Raw genomic sequence first — 26633 nt, 5'->3', positions numbered from 1 at the left:
TAAATTCAAATTTGATGAAAAAAAGCTGTTTTTTGTGCTCCAAGAGTTATATGTTTTTTGTGCTCCAACAGTTGCACCAAAACAGTATCAAATTGAAAAAAACATCAAATGTTTCACCAAACTGAGGACGGCTCGCTCCTTTCACCAAATCACTGTGCAAAGTCGTTAAAGCAGAAATTTGTGAAAATTTTACACACAGTAGTCGACCACCTGGTGGACCACCTGGTCAACCATCCGGTTGACTAATCAGTTGACAAGCTCATGCAAAAATTGGCGTGCGAACTGGTTCAAATGGTTTAAATTATTGGGTCAAACGATTCAAAAAAAGTTTGAATCGGTCGACTCACCGGATGTCCCTTTTCTTTTTTGATGCACACTACAGTAACCATAATCATTAGAGGCATGCGTATCAGATCAAGAAAATCAATTTTTTTTTACTCAAATTTGGTAAAAATTTTGTTAAACCGTTGGAGATGCTCTTAGTAGCTTTTCTTTATTATTATGTATTATATTTCATCTTTATTATTATAATTGTAATTTTTTCTGTTTTGTTATAATATTATATATATATATATATATATATAATTTTAAAAAATTTCAAAACACATTTTATGGCTACTAAGTTAATTTTTGGCTTTTACCTTATTTTAGGTTATATCATTTTTTTATTTTTTTACATATTTTTTTAAAAAAAAATTAAAAAGTCTATTTTTAACTAACTTTTTAAAACATTCCAATGTATCTAGTATCTGGGATAACGGCACGAGGGAATTGCCCTTGTCAAATTTATAGCAAAAATGCTTTGATCCCATACATAACTGCTCAGATTTTTTTAAATAGTGTATTGTGAAATAAATTTATATAGTGTGGAGTTTATATATATAACGAATTTAAGCTATGGATATATTTTGGCGCTGTTTGCGAAGCCATAAATGAGGTTAAAATAGTCTCATTTGAGAAAAAAGTCCAAAAGCAACACTGTTGAAAGTTTTTTCAAAAAAAAATATATATATATATAGGCTGCACAGCCGATGCCTACACTGTCAGCCTACACTGCACAGCCGGCAATGAGTAAATTACGATTTTACCCCTTGAAATCAATTTAAAAAAAAATATTTTTAGGGACAAATTTGTCATTTTAAATTTAAACATCATTTCAACACACTTTCCAATACAACAACTCAACTAAAAATTTATCTCATCTTTCCAAACACAACTAAAATAGCCTACTAAAATAGTCAAAAAGCCAAATAGCCTACTAAAATAGCCACTTCCCAAACGAAGCCTTTAGGTCATTTTTGGATTTTTATGTCTTGGGTTGTAGCATTATTGAATGAGAAATGTTATAAATCTTAAATAATCTATTAAATTTTTTATCAAATCTTTTATATGAAAGTGAAATTTACACAAATTTTTATGTGTGGATTTTACATTTATGTTAGAAGTTTGTTAAAAAATTTAATAAATATTTTGGATTTTTAACATAACTCTTATTGAATTTACGCAGGCAGTCACAGGGTTTTAGAGTGGGTGGTGATCTGCTTTTATGATCTGTCAATTTGGAAATGACAGCAGATTTGGGGGAATTCATGTGAGTTTTTCAGAAAATAGAGGGGCAAACATCATCTTTGGCAATGAGCTGTTGGTTTATGTCATTTTGTGTTTGGGTCTTGGTAGTGACCATCATGCAAGATGGCATCAAGCTGTAGAGCCTCTGGCTTACCTTTTATCACATTGCATTCTCAAGATTATCAATGTCAATTTGACACTAACAACTTCAGTCTCCAAATAACCACCGGGGGTGGGGGCCTGATGAAGAAAGCAACTCATCTCCACAGGCTTGACCCAGGGTTGAATTTTGGGGGGAGGTGGAAGTGCTCTCTTTCAGACCCTCCTCTGTACTCCAGTTCGAACCCTCGGCGATCTGTGGCGTATAGTTGAGTTTCATTGGTGCCGCGGTGGTAGATCTCTTCCTTTGGGTTGGATCAAGCCAGGTTGCCAACCGGTTACCATGGGGCCTGGTCCTACGGAGGCAGTGATAACACTCCAGAGCCTCCATTTTTTGTGATAAAAAAAAAAAAAAACACACTTCAGTCTCCAAATAGCATATTTCCACACAGTGAAATCCTATGGGAAGTTATTCCATGTCCCGTGGCATGATCATTGAATTTGTGGCTTCGGTAGAGGGTGAAGTCCATAATTTGTTGTTTGGAATGGGGAGACAACCAGGACAAGTGGATTATGATTAATGTGTGTGAGATGTGTGTTTAATAATATTGTTAAGAGACTTTCACTGATAAATAATAATATTGTTCAGACTAAATAAATTATATAGGGTAATGCATTGTACTATTATAAATACAAGCATTTCTCAACCACCAACCCTAGCTGCAACGACCACAAATCCGCCACCCCCTCATGTGGTATAACTTATGTAAAATCTCAATCCAACATTTTTGTTAATTTAAAATTTGAAACTTCAAGTTATGAGTTTATTTTATCACCAAGGAAAGTAATATTTTATTTGTGGTACCACCTATGTAAAATCTCAACCCAACATTTTTGCTAATTTAAAATTTGGAACTTCAAGTTATGATTTTATTTTATCAGCAAGGAAAGTAATATTATATTAATAATAATAAAATTATTACATAAGAGATATTAATAATAATAAAATTATTACATAAGAGAAGCTGAATCAAACATTGGCTTTGTTTGGTAGGGTTTATTTCCAGGTTATTTCAGTTTTTAAATTAATTTAAGCTATTTTGATCTGTTTGGTTCAGCTTAATAATATAACTTATAGCTTTTTGTAAGTTAAAAATCAACTTATTCTTTAAGTGAGGGAGGAGAAACTTAATTTATAAATCAAAAATCAGTTTATGTTCACAGTCATAAGCTATGAACTGTTAAATTATAAGTTATAATCATTTTCTCACAGCTCTACGAAACGGGCCATTGAAGGATTACATGATCTAATTGAAATTGATTTCTTATTCATCGTACCCTTCCTACATAACGGTGAGCAGTAGAAATCTTATTAAGAGGGGATCCAATTACATACAATAAAAAATTAATTGCAAAATTTATTTAATCACATTATCACAAAAGTTTTGTACATATGTTGTATTGAAATATTCATTTTTATAATCATAATTTATATATATATATATATTTTTTTTTTGTAAATGTCTATCAGCTGAAAATTTTTAATAAGCTTCTTTTAGATATTGCACAAAATATATGATAAAAAAATAATAACGTATAAGCATTTTTTTCACATTGATTATAATCAAATTGAATAGTAACTAACACTAATTAAAGTCAAAATCAAAGCTTATTTTGGTCATAACCAAAGTTACCACATTGAGCCGTAACGAACACCATTTTGAGATATAATCAAACATCATAATGGAATGTAACTAATTTTTATTAAATAATTTGGTAGCCCTTAATCATAATGGCCCAAAACTAAGCACCATAATAATTGTAACTAACATTAAATTAACTTACAGACATATAATATTTCAATACAACAGAATGCAAAATCTTATTTTTAACCAACTTTCGAAATTCCAATAGTATGCAAAAAGAGTTGGAACAAGACTTATAAGGGGTGGAACGAAAATTAGGTTATGAAGTGAATCCAATGACATAAAAATGAGGTGAAACAAAATTACGATGAAGGAGATATAAGTGTTTGAATATGTGTGTTTGAATTTGAAAATTGTGTCCAAAGAGAGAAAATTTGTATTTTTTGCCAACTTTCGGAGTTTCAACAGCATGCAAAAAGAGATGGAACAAGTCATATGAAGAGTAAAATGAAAATTAGACCACATATGAGGAGTAAAATGAAAATTATACCATGAAGTGAATCCAACGACACAAAAATGAGGCGAAACGGAGTTACGACGAGGCGTATGAGGGGTGGAATGAAGTGAATCCAACTATGCAAAAATGAGGCGAAACATAGTTACGATGAGGGAGATACAAGTGTTTGCTCCATTAAAACCCACCAATGCTACAATGCTACACCTACTAATCCTCGGAAGCGGAATCAATTATGCTCCATTAACACCCACCAAATCGTTCATATTTCTATCTCGTGCTGAATCAATTTTGCTCCATTAACACCCATCAACTCATTCACATTTCTATTTCTCCCTCTTCAATGAGATTTTTCAAACGAGATTTGGAATGGCTGCTACACACTATGTACAACGATTATTGTTGTACGGTTTATTTAGCTTATTTTGGAATATATTTCGATAATCTTAATTGTTTACTTTTTAAAGTATACTGAGTGAAACATATTTGTAAAAAATCAAATTAATTGGACATCGATAATCCTTTCGTCAAATTATATTTGTATAAAAAAAATGCATTAAGTGTAATTTGAAATATAAAATTAAATACAAATGTAATTTGATCAAAGGACCATTGATGTCTAATTAATCTTTTTTTTTTTTTGCAAATATGTTATACTTGACATACTTTAAAAAGTGAAATGGTTTGAATCATCAAAATAGTCGAGTAGACTGCACAACAGTGAATATTGCGTATAGTGCATAGTAGTTGATGATAATCAGATTTGTATGGTCTTGATTTGATCCGATGAAGATGAGATAAGTCTTTAGAGTATTGGTGTAGTGTCAGCCAAAGACCTTTTGATACCTTTGTTAGAAATGTAGGTGTTGAGAGAGAAAGTACAGAGAGTAGGGATGAAAAGAGGGGTCTTTTCCCAATATAAGCCTTTTTTACATTGTATTTCCAAAACTAGGCCAACTTCTGACGGAATTCCAAAACTAAGCTAAAGCGCCATTACTATTCGCGCTTTTACTGTTAGGAGCGCAAAAGTAGATGAACAGGAAAATCGCTATTACAAATAGCGACTTTGATTAAGAAGTCACTGTTACGAATAGCGCTTCTAGCGTTAATTTTTTTCCCAAGGAAAACGCTGTTAAGAACAGCGCTTTTTACACAAATTTTTTTTGCGAAAAAACGCTATTTCTAATAGCGAGTTCACTTAAATGAAAACGCTTTTTCAATCAGCGTTTTTAACGTCCTCATATATACGAAGCCCCCCCTCATTTGCATACGTTTTTCAGACTTAGGTTTTCAGACTTAGGTTTTTCGGCCATCTCGCTCTCAGCTCACTCTCCATCTCTCAACCTCTCCATCTCTCAGCCTCTCCATCTCTCACCCTCCTCCATCTCAGCTCGCTCTCACCCTCTGCTCTTGCTCTCTGCTCTCGCTCTCTGCTCTCTGCTCTCGCTCTCTGCTCTCACTCTCTGTCTCTGCTCTCTCTCTCTCTCCGTGGTATGAATTATTAAACCCTAATTTTATGTATTTAGTTTTTGTGTTTGTAAATGTGTTGTATTTTTCTGTCAATGTTAGGGTTTTACATGTGAATTATTAAATGTGTTAGGATTTTTATCATTGTGGTTATGAAATTAGGGTTTGGAATTTTTTGAAATCAGAAATCAGGGTTTGGAAATCAGAAATGCGAATGGTTTTGAATTTGTGAAATTTTTTTGCTTTTGAATTTTTGGATGTTGCTTGTGAATTGAATATGGTTATGAATGTTTATGCTTTGTCAGTGTGGTTGTGGTGATGAAATTAGGGTTCGATATCAGATTGTTCACATTATTAGGATTGTTCAAATTAGGATGTCATTTTAGGGTTCACATTATTAAGGGTTGTAATGCTTTTGAATTTTTATGCTTTTGAATCATAAATCGGGTTTGGAATTTTTTTAATTTTTTGAATTTTTTAAATAAATCATAAATATGAGAATTGAGAATTGAGAATTGAGAATTGAAATTTGGAATGATGAAATTCGTAAATCATCAATTCATATAATTGATAATTGTTAATGTCATATTATGAAATTCATATAATTAAGAATTGAGAATTGAGAATTGAGAATTGAGAATTGAAATGACGAAATGTTTATATTTTTAAATTTGAAATCAGGAATTAGAATTTTGAAATTATGCTTGTGAATCAAAATGTCTATATTTTGAATATTGAATAAACCAACGTACATTTGTTGAATTGGAAATTGTTTTTTTTTTGCTTGTGAAGAGGAATTAAAAGGAAATTAGGGTTTTAAAAGTAATTTTTTTTAATTAAGAATTGCGATTAAAAAATCCGAAATTCATATAATTGATAATTGTTAATGTCATATTATGAAATTCATGTATTTGAGAATTGTTGATTTGAAATTATGAAATGTGTATATTTTGAAATTTGAAATTTGAAATTTGAAATCAGAAAATGGAATTTTGAAATGATGCTTGTGAGTTTTTTTTTTTTTTTGCTTGTTAACAGGAATTAAAAGGAAATTAGGGTTTCAAATTATGGTTTTAAAAGTAATTTTGTTTAATTAAGAATAAAAATAGTAAAAATTGTAATTCATATAATTCGTAATTGTTAATGTCATATTACGAAATTCATGTAATTGAGAATTGTTGAATTGGAATTATGAAATGTCTATATTTTGAAATTTGAAATCAGAAATTGGAATTTTGAAATTATGCTTGTGAATCAAAATGTCTACATTTTTTGAATAAAATTATGGTTCAGAAATTGTTAATGTCTAATTTCTACAAAATATAATTATTAAACAAAAAAATATTTAATTTTGAATGTATTTGATTAAAAAAATATTTAATTTTCTTTCCATGAAAAGATCATGTTCTCTCAAATAAAAGACCATGTTCTTTGAAATATTTAATTTTGACTCTATTTGATTAAAAAGAAATATTTTTATTGGTTTCTCAAAATATTTAATTTTGACTCTATTTTATTAAAAAGAAATATTTTTATTGGTTTATCAAAATATTTAATTTTGACTCTATTTTATTGAAAAGAAATATTTTTATTGGTTTCTCAAAATATTTAAATTTGACTCTATTTGATTTATAAAAAAAAAATTGGTTTAATTTCGTTTGGTTTATTTCACTATATTTGGGGTCAGGCAGCCAAAATATGATTAAAAAATTTAATGAGCTGAATTTGTAATACATATAATAGTATTCTAGTACAAATTAAAATTTTCTGAGAAAACTGAAGAAAATTTGAAAAAGTTTTTGAAATGGGTATTGAACGAACTGACTTATCGCCTTTTTCACTTTGTGATTGTCCAGTACCATTGAAAAGGAAAATCTAAACATTATGTTTTAATTAGAAGTCATTATTAGAGTAGTTACAATATATGCATGAAAAGAGTAATAAATTATTTTAATTAATAGTCCATAGCAATTTCGTACGTAAGAAGGGAAAAAAAAATTGGCACTTTGATGGGTAAGCATGTGTGTTGTAATACCAAATAATTGGTACGGATGGCCCGATAGATTCACATGGATAACTATCCAAAATGTAGTCCATACATTTAACCACCAACTTCAATTTAATTATCTCTAATTTTTTGCCATTATAAAGTATCTCTGTAATTATTTTTTTATTTTTGTATGTGTAAGAAAAAAAAGGAGTAAATAAATTTAATTTTTTTCTTACTTTTCAGAACGATCCAAAATGATCCAAAATCAGGTTTTCTTACTTTTCAGAACGATCCAAAATGATCCAAAATGATCCAACATGGAAACACTTCAAATAATTTTTCAGTTTCTAGTATCCAGGTTTCAACTTTCAGTGGCTCAATAACACCTAGAAAAGTCAGAGGTTTCATTTTGTTAAATTTCTGAGTCAACCCGATAATGTCATTAATTATCGGTTCCACTTGCACTGAAGAAGGCGAAAGAGGTAGTTGTTGTCTCTGTTGTTATCTCATGGACTCGGTTAAAGCTTCTAACATTCTTTCCATTCTGGCATCAAAGGATTCAATCACATCATCACTTCTTGTTCTCTCCATTTGCTATAGGTAAATAGAGCACTAATAAACATAGGCAAATAGCTCGTTTATAGTTTTCACAATGCTCAATTTCATTTCATGTCTAATTGTTTCAGACATGTCGTATAATTTCACATACACTAACACATGCTGATGTAATGCCCCTAATTCTTTCTAGGACATCTTGTAGCTTATATGGACTCATGTGTACGGTATAACTTGTGCTCTGATACCACTCTATCACGACCCAAACCCGCTACTATAGGTATGACCGGCCAGTAATCCTAAGATTACCGAAGACCACTTAAATACATTTACAAAATTAGGGGTTGGCGGAAGCAAATATCATAATTATTCTGTCCATAGAGGTGTGCAGACATATATGCATGAAAAGAGTAATAAATTATTTTAATTAATAGTCCATAGCAATTTCGTACGTAAGAAGGGAAAAAAAAAATTTGGCACTTTGATGGGTAAGCATGTGTTTTGTAATACCAAATAATTGGTACGGATGGCCCGATAGATTCACATGGATAACTATCCAAAATGTAATCCATACATTTAACCACCAACTTCAATTTAATTATCTCTAATTTTTGGCCATTATAAATTATCTCTGTAATTTTTTTTTTGTTTTTGTATGTGTAAGAAAAAAAAGGAGTAAATAAATTTAATTTTTTTCTTACTTTCCAGAACGATCCAAAATGATCCAAAATCAGTTTGTTGTTTTAATTTTATAAGAAAGCCTCTATGCCCTCTACAAAATGGACGAGGGTTACTAGTTCACATAGGAAATAACTTTGTCATTAAGGTCCGTAATGGCACAAGTTGGAGCAAATCAAATTAACTTATATTTTCCATAAATCTGAACAATTACATCACCAGGTTAAAAAAATCTCTCTCAATGTTTGCACCCTGTATTTTATATTGTCCAAATCAATCGTGTCACCCTCTACTAAATATCTCTCAACCTATTTTATTTTTCGCCACTAATTCGAAAGAATTAAGACAACAAGTATACTTCTTGTTATGTGTTTTTTAGATTAAGACAATAGAGCAATGACAACAAAGAACATTCACGTTGAAAAGATAAGAGTCTTCACATAGGAAGTAAATGAGACACAATCTATAACTCCACGTATAGATGAAATCTCAGCTGTTCTGTTATACGAAAAAAATAAGTGAAAAAAATGAGAAAATAAACAGTAATAATCAAGTTGAGACACAAATATATAGTTGACAAAATACAAATTGAATTAATGTTTCACCTCTACAGTTCCTTCAACCCTGGAAAATATAAATTGATAAAAAATTAGAGGGTTGCTTTTATTTGTGGCTTCTGCAAATTTTAATGTTTATTTTACAAGTACAATTCGATATATGTATATTGTTGATATTTTAATATTTATTGTTTCATTGAAGCAAGTATATGGCAACTGTTCCAATTATCTTTTACTGGGGGGGAAACATAATTCGGGATCCCGATGAAGGTGTGTCATATGATGCTGAGCCGAAAGGGATATATATGGTGCAACTTGGCACCACACTTGGCAATTTGGAGGAGATGTTTATGTCCAAGGTCGCAAGTTACGGGGAAACAGTCCGATTGATCTTCAAATGTAGATATCCTTGTCGCCAGTGGCAAGCAACCAGCAAATACAAAATATTACCGATAAATGACAATGAGGCGTTGAACACCGTTTTAAGTATCGGTGGAAATTTCGAACCACCAAATTGTTTGGAAGTGTACATTCAGAAAGAGGTTGTACAGAATCTTCCGAATATAACACAGATGGATTCGCATCCGTTCACTACATTGCTGACACATGGGTTGACACGACAGCATTTCAGTCTCCTATGTATGAATCAAATGAATGTTATGCAGCTGGCTACACACAACAGACATTTCATGCCCATGGTGGAGAATCAAGTTCACATGGTGGATACGAGACTGAATTTCACAATAACACCCAAGATGTGCCCACCTATAGCCATCATACGACTCCAGTTGAAGTTGCTGGTAATATGGCTGAAACGGTTAATTTTGTGCAGTTTGCTGACAGTGACATGTACGGTCCTGATGTCGCCCTAGACAATGATGAGAATGAAATGTGTGATGAAAAAAATTTATTGGGCGGATCAGATGATGATGATGATGAAGAAGATGATGTCGACGCTCCCGTTGATATTCAGAATGCCCCCATTCCACCTAGACCTGAAATCCCTTTCTTTGAAAACATTCACATGGGTGGTAATTTTGACATTAGTAACCGCGATGTCGTTCCCCGTAACCGAATCTGGAATGCTGAAAATCTAGAGTTGGACAAAGGGATGGTTTTCGTTGATAAGAAGCAACTCGTACATGCTGTGAAATTGTACCATGCAACAAATAATCGAGAGTACAAAGTCGTAACCTCCAAGCGAGACGTTTGGGTGTGTGCTTGCAAGCACGACTGTAGATGGTGGTTGCGTGCATCTCTTAGTAAGAGACATGGGCTTTTTGAAATAAAGCAGTATAGGGGTCCTCACCATTGTTTATACCCACGAACGAACAAGGACCACACAAATATTAGCTCCAGTTACATTGCTTCTCATCTTTTGGGACAAGTTGCGGTGAGTATACAAAATAAATGTTTACATTTATATACACATTGTTTATTTAAAGTGTTCACACCAAAATTGTGTCTTTAAAGTGTTCACACCAAAATAATCTGACTCATAGGTATTGTTGTATGCAGAACGAACCTGATATGCCCATTAAGAATGTCATCGAAGACATAAAAAAGTCCATGAACTATACTATATATTACAAGAAGGCATGGCATGCAAGGGCAAAGGCAATTAGAATGGTATTCGGAGATTGGGATGAATCATATATGATGTTGTCTAAATTCATGTATGCATTACAAACATCTAATCCTGGCACCATCGTGCAATGGAAGCATAGATATACCGGAAATACAACCATTATGCCCGTCTTCCACTTTGTTTTTTGGTCTTTCAAACCCGTCATCGATGGATTCAGACATTGTAGGCCTGTTATAACCATAGATGGTACATTCTTATATGGGAAATACACTGGTGTGTTGCTTGTAGCAACGATTGTCACCGCCAATGGCAAAGTACTACTGCTTGCATTTGCTGTTGTCGACAAGGAGAGTTTGGAGTCTTGGTCGTTCTTCATTTCAAATATCAAGGAACATATTGTCATGGACCGACAAGGAGTGACTTTGATATCCGATCGAGCTGAGAGTATTTTAGCTGCTGTGAGGCGGCATTGGTTGAATCCCTCGCTCCAATTTGTTAGATATCATCGGCACTGCCTTCGACATGTTTGTAGTAACTTTAACACTACGTTCAGAAATAAGGAGCTGAAACAACTTCTATGGAAAGCAGGAAGTGCTCATCAACGACGAAAGTGTAATGGTTACTTACAACAAATACAGGCTATTGACCAAGAAGCCATCACTTGGGTTTACAAGATGAATCCTGAGGAGTGGGCCCTTTCGTATGACGGTGGACATCGCTGGGGGGTATTGACTAGCAATGATACAGAGTGCTTCAATAGCGTCTTGAAAGGTGCAAGGAACTTACCTATCTCAGCTATGGTTGAATTTACATTTCGGCGGCTTGTAAAATATTTTGACGAGATGGGAGCCCAAGCTGAACTAGATGTACGAAATGAGTTTCAATACCCTAGACAGATGCAAAAAACTATTGAGGATGGCATCGCAAAGGCAAATACTTTCAAGTTGATATCATATGACAGGTTAGTTTGTAATATAAATTAAATTATTGTTATTATGTTGTCAATTTAACTGCACCTAAAAACATGAACTTCATTAGTTTCTATTACAATTTTTTTATAGGCCACGCCGCGTGTTTGAGGTGCAAACATCTTTTCGCCATGGACGAGGTCGCAATACACAAATTGTGCGGATGAATCAACCCACGTGCAGTTATGGGAAATATGAGATACGACACTATCCATGTTCTCATATGCTCGCTGTAATGTCTGAATGCGGTGACAATCCATTCGAGTGCGTTGATCTAGTATATAGGCTTCCTGTATACATGAGGATTTGGGAAACTAAATTCAATCCAATACCGCATCAAGATTATTGGGCTGATCCGCAGTGGACTTTAATGCCTAATGTACTGCGTCTGCGATAAGTGAAACGGGGTCGTGCATCTATGTCTCGTATTCCGAATGAGATGGACATATCAGATAGGCATTTGACCGCTTGTTGCAGTGAGTGCCAGCAGACAGGTCATGACAAGCGAACATGTCCGGCGCGACTTGGTCGATGAAGACTATGTAATACTTACATATTGTAATAGATCTTTTTGTAATTCTTTATTTGTAATAGATCATTTTCTTTTCTTTTGTAATTCATTATTTGTAAACGGGGTCATACATTTAATAGAACATTTTTTATTTGTAATAGATCATTTCTGTTGTTTAATTCTTTATATATTGTAATTGTTTTATTTGCTTGACAAAATTTATAACTATCATAATTTTTATTCTCTACTTCATTGAAAATGTTTATTACAGAATTTTATTTAAAATCACATAATTCTTCTTTCATTTTAAGATTTTAATATTTCGACTGATTCAAGCATTTTGTACATTTAGAATTTATGAATTACATGTACGTAATTTACAAATTTTTTACTTTATTGCAAAACAAAAATTACAAAATCAATAATGAAGTTGTCGAATATGCCATAAATGTAACGAATTTTGTCAAATATGTCAAAATCAATAATGAGGTTATGTCAAATATGCCAAAATCAATAATGAAGTTTTGAAAAAAAAATGATCATTCCATTTTGTTTGTAAATATTGACATACAAAAACTATCCACATGTTATTGGTCATTATTAAGCTTATGTAACTGAGATCGTAAAATGACTTTGTAAAAGATTTTTACATTAGTCCGAAGCATAGATAACGATAGGTTATGTTGAATTGCTTATCATATTTAATGGCACATAATATGCAAAATTCTGATTTTAGTTAATTGCTTCCATGTTAATGGCACACAAATTTATACTTTTAAAATAATCGACCACATTTATTTTCCAAGTCGTCATGTACATAATAATTTGAGCTTAATTGATATAGTTAAATTACATGCTCACCAATACAGTTTTTCAAAATGTATTTGTTTTTCAACTGTACAGGCTTCATGGCACATCTACCTGATGAGGTCCCCCTTTTGAGTCATCCACATCGGGCTGACAGTATATGGGAGGACCCGGTATGCAATAACGTTTGTTGGACTTTACGCGTACAATGAAAATACAATGCATTTTGTTTTTGATTTCCTTGATAATGCTATAATTTAAAATACTCATTCTGTTATGCAGGACCAGTCACGCACCGTGGTGGCATGCCGACGGGGAGATTCCGGCCTGTGGGATCGTCCATTGGACCATAGAGTCTTGTAGTGTCTACTACGCGCGGAATTCTATGGTGTATATCGTATAGGCCATATCAGACTGGACCACCCACTCATTACTGCTCTCGTCGAGAGATGGCGCACAGAGACTCATACATTTCATTTCCCGACCGGTGAGGCCACCGTCACATTGCAGGACGTATCTGTCCTATACGGTCTACGGATTGATAGCCGAGCAGTTACTGGACTTGACCCATCATTGACGACGGAGCAGTGGATAGCGCTATGTGCTGAGCTATTGGGAGTAGCACCTACACCTGCAGACTTACAGGCAGGTAGAGTGAGGGTGAGGTGGCTGTCGGAGCATTTTCAGGGCGATTTTCCAGATCATGCTGCAGATGAGTTAGTACAGCAGCTGTGACGACCTAGAATTTTTCCCTCCGCTCGAGCGGAGGAGTTTACGCTCGAGCGGACTTTTGGGGTTCTCAGCAATTTTGCAGACGGCCTGAGATTCTGGGAGTTGTGAATCTCCGCTCGAGCGGAGAAGTTGACGCTCGAGCGGACTGCTTTATTGGTCTGTGCGCGCTCGAACGGTTGAAGCGACGCTCGAGCGTGAGAAGTAAGATTTCCCTTGACATTGTAGTGGTGTATTTGGAACCTCGTTATTTTATTTTGGGGTCTTGATTGTGGTGGTAATATGATGGTAGAGTAAGATTGGATCAAAAACTTTAGTTTGAATATTTTGTCTACGATCAGCCGTCACTCTTTTGCCCTTTTCTTTTTCCACACTTTGAATTTGGATGTGAGGTTGGAACCATTGGAAAGCTTATTTTCGGGGCTTCAATTTGAGCACAAGAACGACTTAAAACGGAGTCCGGATGGGAGAGTTATGCCTATTTGAAGTTTTGACATCTGTACTGAATGCATGTACGCTCGAGCGTGAAGATGTGCGCTCGAGCGGGTTTTTGGGACCAGCAGCTTTAAAAACGGGATTTTGGATCATTTTAGATGTTTTTCTTCTTTCCTCTTCCTTCCTCTCTTCCATGTCTGAAACCCTAGCCCCCAAACCCTTGAATTCCTTTACTTTGATCACGATCCACCATGGTTTTTGGCATCAAGGATGAAGAACAAGGGAGGATTAATGTTTTCGCGAAGGCTTCTTTCCAAGCCCACTCTTTTGCTTGATTATTGAGGTAGGGGTTCTATTTCTCTTCAATACTTACATCCATGGTTAGATTTGAGGTATTTTCATTGTATAAATGTATAAATTTTCATTTTGAGCATATAGAGGAAATTATGAGATTTTGGGAATTTTGAGTTTGAAACATTGAAGGTTCAATTGATGGGTTAAAGTGATGGAGTATGATCCCTAGATGTATAATCAAGGAGGGAATTGGGATGTAAGGTCATGGTATGAGAAGTATGAATTTTTTTACGGAAAACTTTATGTTCTTGAAACCCTAGATGAATTTGTGATGATAAAGAATGATTTTGCTCAAATTGGAAATAGAATCATGAAATTGGTGGGTTGAGTTATACGTGTACAAGTTTAATTGAATTTCTGAGATGTTTTGCAATAATGTTAAAAATTTACGAATGAACCTTGTTATGGGCATTATAAATCATGTTAAATTGAGAAAGGAAATTAGGGGAAATGATTTAAAGAATTAATGTGTGACTTCATATGTGTGTAGGACACGCTTCGGGAGGAATAGATGCTCCACTAATGCACTGTGAGTAATAGTACGGAGATGTACATTTTATTTATTATTGATGATTATTATCACTAACGCTCTTTTTCTTGTAAGTGTTACACAAACATGTTACATGAACAATTATGATGAGTGAAAGTCAATGTGAACGTTGAAAGATTGGCATATATCGGTATGACTTTGGAATGACTTCGTTCTATCAATAGCGAATAATAATTCTCTATTATCTATAAGCAAACTACGTCGTTTCTTAATGAATAAATAGAGTTATGTTCATCTTTAAGCCAAGTATCTGTATGAAACTGAGATTATTCTATTGTGTTACTTATGGACCCGAGGTCATCAAGAACCTATGACACACATGCAATGTTTAATATTATTATGTGGCCTCAGTTAATAATTGTTATGATTATTATTATCCAGTTGTTCGCGAGACACCTGTATTAATTTGTAATCAGGCCATGGGAACTTATGTGCATTATTGCATACTGATACTTTAAGAAGACTGAAATCATCCTCATTACAAGTTACATGGGCTTTATGCCATTACAAGTTTCATGGGCTTTATGCCATTACAAGTTACATGGGCTTTATGCCATTACAAGTTTTATGGGCTTTATGCCATTACAAGTTACATGGGCTTTATGCCATTACAAGTTTCATGGGCTTTATGCCATTACAAGTTACATGGGCTTATGCCATTACAAGTTTCATGGGCTTTATGCCATTACAAGGGCTTTATGCCATCACAAGTTACAAGGGCTTTATGCCATCACAAGTTACAAGAGCTTTATGCCATCCCAAGGGCTTCATGCCAACTTTTCAAGGGCTATATGCCATTTTTCAAGGGCTTTTTATGCCATATGTTTCAAGGGGCTATTGTGCCAGATGTTCCAAGGGCTTTTATGCCATATGTTTCAGGGCTTTAATGCCAATGTGTTTCAAGGGCTTTATGCCGTTTTGATAAGAGCTTCATGCCATTTTGTTAAGGATTTCAAGCCGTTCTGTTAAGGGCTTAAAGCCATTGTGTTCAAGATTAGGCTCAAGGCCGTTCCGTAAAAGATACTTAAAATATAAATGACTTTGATGAAATCCGTATTTGGAGTTACGAAATGTTTCATATGATAAGTAACTTCTGAAATGAGAAAAATGCTATGAACTTATGATATGTTTATAATATGATATGCTTGCCGGATAATTTTCCCCAAAATGCCTAGATGCACTATGGAACCCCGAATGTTCAAGATATGACAAGTTTTCTGAAAAAGATACTTAGCTATGCATACAGAAACAAATAAACCATATGTTCTCTTTATTGATAAACACACGGATATGGATTATAATTCACGTTGAGCATTGAATTGTTATGTATTATTATTCACTGAGTTTGACTCACTCTATTTTATGTTTGTTTCTGTAGGCACTCAACCTGGAGATCAACCTTCACTTGTGGCTTTTGTTACCCAGTTGTCAAACCCTGAGTATCTAAGCCCTTAGATGTTGATTGTTCAAGTTGTGGAGTTTTGCTAGTTTTAATTTGTACCCTAAATGTCTGTTAAGATCGGCGCATATGTCTATGTACATAGCTATCTTCAGGTGCACGTCACTGTATATTTAACGGCATTATGTTCTGTTTGTGATCCTGGCATGGTAGTGGTAGCTCAATGGATATGTTGTTACTATTATTATTATTTTTTTTTGTTTGCTATTATATACTATTAAATGCTTCCGTTCAGGCCCCATAGATTATATTCATCAGGTTTTATGTCCGTTTTTCTGAGGTGGTCATGCCCAAACTTTTAGGGGCGAGTTATGGGCGTGACAGCAGCATGCGCGAGCATATATTCTGTGGCTTATTGGGGGGGTACTTCTCCCTGATAAGTCACAGAACCTGCTCAAGTTGATGTATTTGCCACTGTTGAGAGACATTGACGTCATCGGCCAGTACAGCTGGGGCGCCGCGGCTTTGGCATGCTTGTATAGGATGTTATGTCGAGCCACTCAGGTGGGTGTGACTCAGATCGGAGGACCCCTTGTCTTGCTACAAGTTAGTAAGAATTTTATTACATGTCAATTCATATTGTATGGCATATATCAATATTGTAATTGCGTTCAAACTATTGCAGATTTGGGCGTGGGAGAGATTGATTCGCATTGCCCCGTCTAGGCGGCAACTAGTTGCTCCTGGTGAGGTTCCCATCGGGCAGGGAGACATGCAGATGCCGGCCGGACCTCGAGGTAGCCGGTGGAGGGTTGACATGAGCCACGAGGTCGTATCGACCCACGTAGTGGTCGTGTATAGAGACCAGCTTGACCGGATGATAGACGGCCAGGTATCAAATTTAAATACCTAAATTTTAATTGTCATATGGACTGTATATGTTTATGAGCGATTTTTAATAGACTTGTCGTTATTGTAGTTTATTTGGTAGCCTTATGCTGATGTCCTCCAGACGCTCCCAGACTACTACCGCCTAGGTGAGGATATATGGATGGCGAGAGTACCACTCATTCGTTTTGACGTGGTTGAGTGGCATCTCCCTGATCGCGTCCTCCGACAGTTTGGTCGGGTCCAGGCCGTGCTGGATCGGTGTGACACCGAGTGGCGGTTGCATGCGACGGATAGACGTGGCCGAGCCAGCACCGACTGGAGTCAGCATCATATGCGATACATACAGTTGTGGGATGCCCGTTGCGACACTATTGTACAGGCTGACTGGAGCGATGGGGTCCTCCCCTCTCCCGACCCTTACATGTTATGGTATCGGCGACATACACACCTACTTGTCGGTAATCCGAGCCACCTGTCCGAGGCCGGATATCAGGGAGTTGGGCCTTCTCTCGAGGCATTGGTGAGTATCGTACTATATCTCCGATAATTGTTAATATCATAATTGATTATTTTCAGTCAACTATAGCCTAATATATCTGATTTTTTTTCCAGGTGGTTCGAGCTGGGAGGTCATATCACTTGGCTGAGGACGCCATTTTCAGACGTGATGGACAGCTTGGTCTGCAGGCCCTTGTAGAGATCAGAGAGTTATTGTACGAGGGGATCCAGCATGCCCATCGGGTAGATCGTCTGCATTTTGGGGACTACGGTGTACACAGTGCAGCAGCTGCTCCAGACACATCAGTCCCGTCCACGTCAGTGCCTCTCAGTTCAGCGCGAGCCACAGCAGGTCCTTCGACTTCAGTCACCCCACCACATGATACCCCATACATTTCTCCATATTCCCCACACGTACATCTTACCCAGCATGCTGACCCTGACCCTGATTGGTCACCGCCCCGCTTCATGCATGATGTTATTACCCCACCCACCCAGTTACAGCCTACTTTTCTGGGGAGTACTTCGACCGCGCCCCGGCTCATGCATGATATTGCTACCCCACCCATCCAGTTACCACCTGCTTTTATGGGGACTACTTCGACCGCGCCCAGGAGTACACATGATGCAGTTCTCACTGACATCTCCCATATTGATGATAAGGCCCATATTGAGCCCCCCCAGAGTGCGAGGGAGAGGTTATGGTCGTGGGGGACGTCGCGGCCGAGGTCGGGGTGCGGGCAGAGGCAGAGGTCGGGGTCCAGCTGCAGATCGTGATACAGTTGCACCAGACGAGGGAGTGGGAGTTTCACAGCTCACAGCAGTATCTGATCTACAGGCACAGGCAGGATCAGGGGCATCAGATGTAGGAGAGGGGGGGTCACACTCACACTCACAGGCTCCACAGGCAGTCAGTGGAGGGCCACATGCAGGGGAGAGAGTGCCAGATATTCAGAGAGTCTACCGTAGGAGACCAAGGAGGGAGATCCAAGGTCGGGGTTGTGGGACTGGGGGCAGGTTAGGGCATTAGCGGTTGCGATATGGACTATATAGGTTTTTTTTTTCTTTTTTTTGTTTGTATGTGTCAAACTTGTACAGCTGATGTAAGTGTCATACTTATTTATTCGCAATTATAATTTCATAATTTTTTATTCTTATTTATATTGATGAATCACACAAATCTGTTTCACATCTCTACCCCTCTCTCATTATCCGTAATTTAGGAGAACATAAATTACAAACGCGTTTGGTTTGAACAAAACGTGTAAAGAAGCTATAAAAAATATGTTTGTTTAAGGCTAAAAATAATTGAAATATCTCGCTTCATTGATAAGTCATGGATAAGCATTACAAATTGCATGCATTACAGAAATGCCCTGGGCGTTCATCCAAACAATTTCATTCATTATCATCATCATCTGACATCTCAATATCAGATTCATACATAACATCCATGCTCCAGGCGTAGTACTGGTGTGCATCATCCATTAACCCATCTTCGGCACGCTCATTTGCGGTCTTTATTAGTCCGGACCTTTGCAAACGTTGGGTCATGCGATTAACCTCGTCGCGGATACGATGCAATGCCCTTTGCAACAACTGTGGAGTGTCAGTTGGCATACGCATGGCTAACCGGCGAGGAAATTTAAGATTAACTTCACGGCATAGCTCAACGAGAACGTTTGCTCGAGTTTTGCGAAATTCCCACTCAGCTCTCATGGTATTGACGGTGGCACGTGAGTAATGCAAATTTGGATTTAATGGGTATTGAAATTCATCTCCATCTGCAACCCAATAGCGACCCATTGCTGAATATAGATCAACCACCGTATATGTCATGATGATATCGCTAGAAATAGCTGTAAAACTTTTGTTGTGGTATGCTACGATATTTATACCATATATACACATGGTAGTTGTATGTATGCAATTTCCTATTCGATCACATGCATGCCACTGACCTTATCCAGTGCATTCGGCTGTCAGGACTCGACTTTGTGCAGTCATGAACGAATCAACGGCCTGTAGCATCGGCTATTGTGCCGCAGATGCAGTGATGCCTGTGACTTTGTGCATAATTCCAATGGGCACAGTAGGTAGGAGGTATGTGACTTTGTGCAGCGATGCAGGGATGCATCTGACTTTGTGCAGTGATACAGTGATGCGTGTGACTTTGTGCATCACTGCATCACTGCATGTGACTTTGTGCAGTGATGCAATGCTGCATGTCACTTTATGCAGTGATGCAGTAATGCATGTGACTTTCTTACTTTGCCATGCTTGTATACGTTGTGACTTTTTTTTTGACATTACGTGATGCATGTGACTTCTGCAGTGCAACTTACATGCTTTGTTTTTTCCGCACATTTCAGAATTCATCTAAGTTACATTATTACGACTGTGAAAAGAAGCAGAAAATGCTATTAAGTTGGTAAAAAAATATGATGGACGGTTGTGTAATGACAATAAAAATCGGATGACTGTGAAGTTCATTAACTGAAAATAAGATAAAATATAGGCACCAAAGTTCCAATCGTGTTACCTACCAGGTGACCATTTTATTATGTTGGTGAGAAAAACAATGATAGTTTATGAACAATATTACTTTAATATAAAGAAAATTTCATTTTTCGATTTCATTTATAATTTCTCAAAAACACCTATACGTACTGAAATCGTCAATTCCAAGTGACTACTTATTGTATTACAAAAGTAAGCATGACAAAATAGTTTCATGTCGCGATGTGACAACTCACTGCATTTTGTTTTATTTGACAACGCACTGCTCGAATATGAAGGGATTGCATTGTGATTCTATGGCCTACAATTATGATTTTATCTTACAACCACGTTCGTGACTACATCACAGGTACACAAAGTCACGGGTAATCAAATTACATGAAATGAATAACATCAAATAATATCACGTGTATCACTTATTCCATAGTGCCCTAGCACCACTATGATGTCTATAAATACCCCAGTATGATGTTTGTTGAAGTCATAACAATAGTAATATATATACAATTACTATTATTATTATTTTTTTTAATTTTATTAACAATGTCTTCAAGAGGTGCAGGAAGTTCACGCCGGCAAATAAATCCGAAAGTGTGGCTGCTACCTCCATTTATGTATGACTACAAGAGCGAAAAGTACTCGAGTCCGAAGGATTATTATGCTGGAATCCGAGCAGAATGGGCGTTCAGGGTAACGGAGCAAGAAGGATTGTATAATGATCTACGTAACTTTGGGGCACCGGTACCTCATCGTCGTTCATTGACCATGGCTAGACGAAATGTGAGTGACTATGAAAAAGCAGTTAGCAGAATTAAGAAGGAGAACAACAGGATGTTGATGCGGAGATGTCGACATTTCATGCTTCAGCTAGCCACTGAAATGGCAGAAGCAAGCAACAGAGATTTGACAATGGTTGAGCGAAATAATGTCTTAAACAATGACAAATATCTCTCTGACTACTACATGTCAGATGAGGAATAAGAAATCAAACACCGTTATCTTTCATATGTTCGTTACTGGAGTGTAAGACAATGTTGTTGTTGGTCTAACGTACGGATGTATTTCAAGTATTTCTGTTATGAACCTGAAGTTTATGAAATAACTACATTTATAAGTACACATTTATGAGTTCATGACTTTCTTTATTGAATTGCAATTTGTTAATGAATATTCTGGATTAATGAATGGATTAATGTATGTTCAATTATGTGAATACTTAAAACACATAACATAGATCAGGCAACTCGGAGAAAAGGTTCCCTTAACTGGGACTGCTGAAATAGGGATGAAATTACAACGAATTTCAATCTCCATCGGGAAAGAAGAAAGAGTCACCTTCCAATTCTTGAAAGTCCAGTAAAAATGATGACTCCGGTAATGAATAAGGGGTTGACAAAAAACTAAACTCGGTGAATCGAACTACTGCCTTCACCAACACATAAAACATAACAGGTAGGTCGGTGAATAGCTTCCCAAATGACAAGAACAATTCAAATAGTCATACTTTTCAATGAAATACAAATAGCGGGTCGTAAGCTTCATAAGCTTCATTTTTTCACACATTGAGTAGTCAAATCGTGGAGAGACTTGTCAGTATATGCAGATAGATTGTGAAGTCATGTGACCTGGTGCACAGTCTTTGGTTTTATTGATTTGTTTATTACAGTGAGAACTCATCTCTTATTTACATATGTGGGATTCTCAACTCAGAAAGTCACATGGCAACAGTGAATTCACTGATTTACCTTACTGTCAGCATGCTTTTATTTTGTCTGTATATGCAGATGGATTGTGAAGTCATGTGACTTGGTGCAGAGGCTTTAGTTTTCTCGATTTTTTTTATTACAGTGACAACTCATCTGTTATTGATATATGTGGGATTCTCAACTTAGAAAGTCACATGGCAACAGCGAATTCACTGATTTACCTTACAGTCAGCATGCCTTTTATTTTGTCCTTATATGCAGATGGATTGTCAAGTCATGTGACTTGGTGCACATGCTTTGGTTTTCTCGATTTTTTGCTTGATTTTTTGCTCGATTTTTTGTATTACAATGACGACTCATCTGTTATTGATATATGTGGGATTCTCAACTCAGAAAGTCACATGGCAACAGTGAATTCACTGATTTACCTTACAAACAGCATGCCTTTATTTTGTCCTTATATGCAGATGGATGGTCCAGTCATGTGAATTGGTGCACAGGCTTTGGTTTCCTCGATTTTTTGCTCGATTTTTTTTATTACAGTGACAACTCATCTGTTATTGATATATGTGGGATTCTCAACTTAGAAAGTCACATGGCAACAGTGAATTCACTGAATTACCTTACAGTCAGCATGCCCTTATTTTGTTCGTATATGCAGATGGATTGTGAAGTCATGTGACTTGGTGCACATGCTTTGGTTTTCTCCATTTTTTTCTCGACTTTTTTGTTACAGTGACAACTCATCTCGTATTGATATATGTGGGATTCTCAATTCAGAAAGTCACATGGCAACAGTGAATCCATTGATTTACCTTACAGTCAGCATGCATTTACCTTACAGTTAGCATGCATATATGTGGGATTCTCATTTATCCGTTCATAATCAACTATATAAACGAGTAAAGGTGAAGACACAACCTTACAACTCATTTCGCCCTACGAAATTATCATTCATTTGTTTTAAAAAATTAGCACGGCTACATGGTTCATAGGAGGGAGTGGGAGTCGCAAAGGTGGTAAGAACTTGCAAAGGGGTGAAAGTTCACGACGAGGAGGGGGAAGGGGAAGTGGCGATGCTCAAGATGAAACACCATTTCCTTTCTTGGATGCCTCTTGTGCTTATCATGATAGGTTTGGGAAGCGACATTTTGTCATGCCCAAGTACTATCGAGATCCATGTGGTTTGGTGGAGGATCCATCAGAAAATCAAACAGGATGTGGTTATGCAAAGGCTAGACTTCTTAAGTGGCCCGCACTATTTATAGAGCGAGTGCAAAACGAAAGATTATGTCGGGAAAGACGACTGAAGGTGCCAAAAGCACGTTCTGTTGAGATCCAAAAGGAAGATCCTGATAATGTTGATCGACTATGTCAAACACTACAACGTGAGATTTCTCAAATGGGTCGTAGATTGGCCCGCGATATGCAGCTACTCATACTTAAGAAGGATGCCCAGAAGAACAAAACAGAACCAAATGTTGCGGCTATCAAGGCTATCATGGAGGATCCTGAACTTGTCTCTGACGCTGAGCTTTCGGATTGTTCAGACTCTGAGCCACCTGCCAATTTAAGCGCGAATTAGGTGTTAATGTCTACACTTCGGCAATATAACAACTTGCATTAATATGTAATGTCTGTGTTAGAGTAAGTATAACTGTTATGTTATGTTATGTTTATGTTTAAGTTTATGTTTATGTATTGTGTCTGTTAAATGTTACGGCTATTAATATGCAATATTAGGTCATGAATTAGGTGTTTGTCTATCTAACTGTTATGTTTATGTATTGTGTGTTCAGTTAAGAGTGTCCAGGATATATGTAATGTGTGTTCAGTTCATGGTGTCTATAATGTATTTTTGTGGGAGAATTATGTCTGTACTACCTATGTAACTGAAAACTATTACATTTGCAACTTCAGTTATGTTGTTTTCATGTCCGTATGAGTATTTTGTAAAGTACTGACTTCGTATATTATGTATTAAGTATTATTACAAAAATGTTGAGAAAATTTATTTTAGGAGCTCTCGCTGTGGCCTTTGTCTTCTTGGCCTACTCCGCGGTGGTCTTCGCGTCTCACCCTTCGTCGTTGCTCGTCGAGTTGCACAGTGTGTAGGTGTGCTTCGAACTGTACAGCATGCATATCACATTCTAACCCATAACAAAGACGATACAAAAAAATAAATTTTATAAATGAAAACGGGTACAAAACAGTTTTACTAAACTGGTTTACTAAATTGATTTTCTGAATTACATTCTCACCTTCTAACCCAAAACAAAAGAATAAATATATATGTATGTTTAAATGAAAACGACTTTCGTAAAGCCAAAATAATTTTCTAAATAACACCTTCCAACCCAAAACAAAGACAGAAGAAAAAAAAAAATTACATGAAAACGACTTTAGTAAAGCGAAAAAAAAAATTATTAATTACATTATCACCTTCTAACCCAAAACAAACACAAAACAATAAGCAAAAAAAAAATTTACATGAAAACAACTTTAGTGAAGACGAAAAAAAAATTTTAATTACATTTTCTAAATCAAAACAAAGACAAAAGAAAAAATGAAAAATGTAACATGACAACGGCTTCAGTAAAGCCAAATAAATGAACATGATTGGCTTAATAATATCTACATGAATATGATTTTGAAATTATATATATGAAAAATAGTATGTAAAATTAATATATGAAAAGAGGTTTTTTTTTCATATTATGTAAAATTTATGAATTACACATTCTAAACAAAAACAAAAACAAAAACAAAAGAAAAAAAAACATATTTTAACATGATAATGGCTTTAGTAAAGCCAAGTACTAAAATATACAGTGTAAATATATTTTTTAAAATATGTTTTATGTTTTTTTCTTTTGTTTTATCTTGAAAACATCGTTTTATTCCAACAAAGTTTATGTTAAAAACGTTGGGCGAAAAAAAAAAATTTCTGTTAAAATCGCTATTTGTAATAGCGTTTATTATGTTAAAATCGCTATTCTTAATAGCGTTTTTATGGCAAAAAAATTTTGTGTAAAATCGCTATTAGAAATAGCGTTTTCTGGCAAAACAGTTTTGTGTAAAAAGCGCTGTTCTTAACAGCGTTTTCCTTGGGAAAAAAAATTAACCCTAGAAGCGCTATTCGGAACAGCGACTTCTTAATCAAAGTTGCTATTTGTAATAGCGATTTTCCTGTTCATCTACTTTTGCGCTCCTAACAGTAAAAGCGCGAATAGTAATGGCGCTTTAGCTTAGTTTTGAAATTCCATCAGAAGTTGACCTAGTTTTAGAAATACAATGTAAAAAAGGCTTATATTAGGAAAAGACCCTAAAAAGAGGGCTTGAGTACGTACCTTGACCTTTTATAGAGAGTCTTTGTATTGAGCCATTGGTGATGGCAGGCCTTAGTTTTGTTGGGCTTTGAGCCATATAGGTTAATCTATTGACCCAAACCTTGATTTATTGTATAGATCGAGTTAATATTACTACCTTCATATAGGGTTACAAAGGAATAAGCTGTTTATAAACAACTTGAGTTCAGCTCATTTAAAGCTCTTTTGAGCTCGACTTGTTACTAAATGAACAAGGTTGAGCTCAATTTTTAATCGAGCCGAACTCGAATAGCCCTAAACTAGGTTCAATAAGGCTTGTGAACATAAAAATAAATAAATAAATATTCAGTAACCTATTTTATTTTTTATTTATTTTTGGTGTTTGTGTAAATTTACATATTTAATTGATGAAATTTATTATTAATATAAGTATTATTATATATTTTACTCATAATTATATATATATATTATCTTAATAAGTAAATTATTTAAATTTAATTTTTTTAAGTTGGAACTCAAGCTCGAACTCAGCTCGTTTATGTAATCGAGTGAGCTTGAATTCAACAAATATTTGACGAGCCGAGTTTGAGCTCGATTTTTGCAACTCAACTAGAGCTCAGTTTGAGTTCAAGCTCGACTAATTCTTTATAAACAAATTTAAATATTAAAAAACTCGACTTCACTCCTTTGTAACCCACCTTCATAATTATCCCTGGGACATCCTGTTTATTATTTCTTTGTAGACACTTCATCTTTTGAACAGGTAACTGGCCCAACATAGGACACCAAAGAATCCGACTAAAAAAGCACGAGGAAGGACAAAAATGCTTTTACAGAATCCATGGAAATAAAAGGTTCTTCCACCACTCTAATAGAGAATAATTTACCTTTAACATAAAAAGTTGAGTTGAATAATCTCATTAATCAACTGGAATACTTCACTAGCAATTATAACTTTACCTCTCTGAAAAGCTTGCCCTTTCAATGTTGGAGTATATACAATTACAACTTTGCCCTCCACTGGTGTTTTAGCTATCCAAACATTTGGAGAAACCTACAATGGTTTAGCACTTCATTTCAACATCTTTTACTCCGTGCATGAATGTCATCGAGCCAGTTCAATAGCCATTTTCTACTAGAAGAAAGCATGTTCTTCATGTCACCCATTGTCCTATTTTTTTTTTTTTGGGTAAATAAAAATTTATTAAAATGTTGTTTGACCAAGTTAGCGAAAGAATCACAAATTTTAAAATATAATTAGATGAAATTGTGA

At 35.6% G+C, this 26633-nt stretch overlaps 1 protein-coding gene across 1 annotated transcript; it reads left to right on the top strand.

Moving 5' to 3' along the window:
• Positions 1 to 17395: 17395 nt before the first annotated feature.
• Positions 17396 to 18998, top strand: LOC145801993 (uncharacterized). The gene is made up of 2 exons (XM_082894044.1): positions 17396 to 17827; positions 17920 to 18998. Exons 1-2 carry the CDS (start codon positions 17468 to 17470, stop codon positions 18580 to 18582), a joined length of 1023 nt encoding a protein of 340 aa, XP_082750170.1. The 5' UTR covers positions 17396 to 17467; the 3' UTR covers positions 18583 to 18998.
• Positions 18999 to 26633: the final 7635 nt, after the last annotated feature.

The sequence above is a fragment of the Camellia sinensis genome, chromosome 11 (genome assembly GCF_055761805.1).
Source record: "Camellia sinensis isolate YWXY chromosome 11, ASM5576180v1, whole genome shotgun sequence".
Classification (NCBI taxonomy): domain Eukaryota; kingdom Viridiplantae; phylum Streptophyta; class Magnoliopsida; order Ericales; family Theaceae; genus Camellia; species Camellia sinensis.
Note: the sequence above shows the minus strand (reverse complement) of the source record. Positions and strands in the feature narration are given on the sequence as shown.

Bases quoted from the DNA above. Each gene is read 5' to 3' on its own strand.
- LOC145801993 (XM_082894044.1), top strand. From the start codon at position 17,468: ATGGCGAGAGTACCACTCATTCGTTTTGACGTGGTTGAGTGGCATCTC. The intron at 17,828-17,919 runs GTGAGTATCGTA...TTTTTTTTCCAG, and splicing joins GGCCTTCTCTCGAGGCATTG to GTGGTTCGAGCTGGGAGGTC.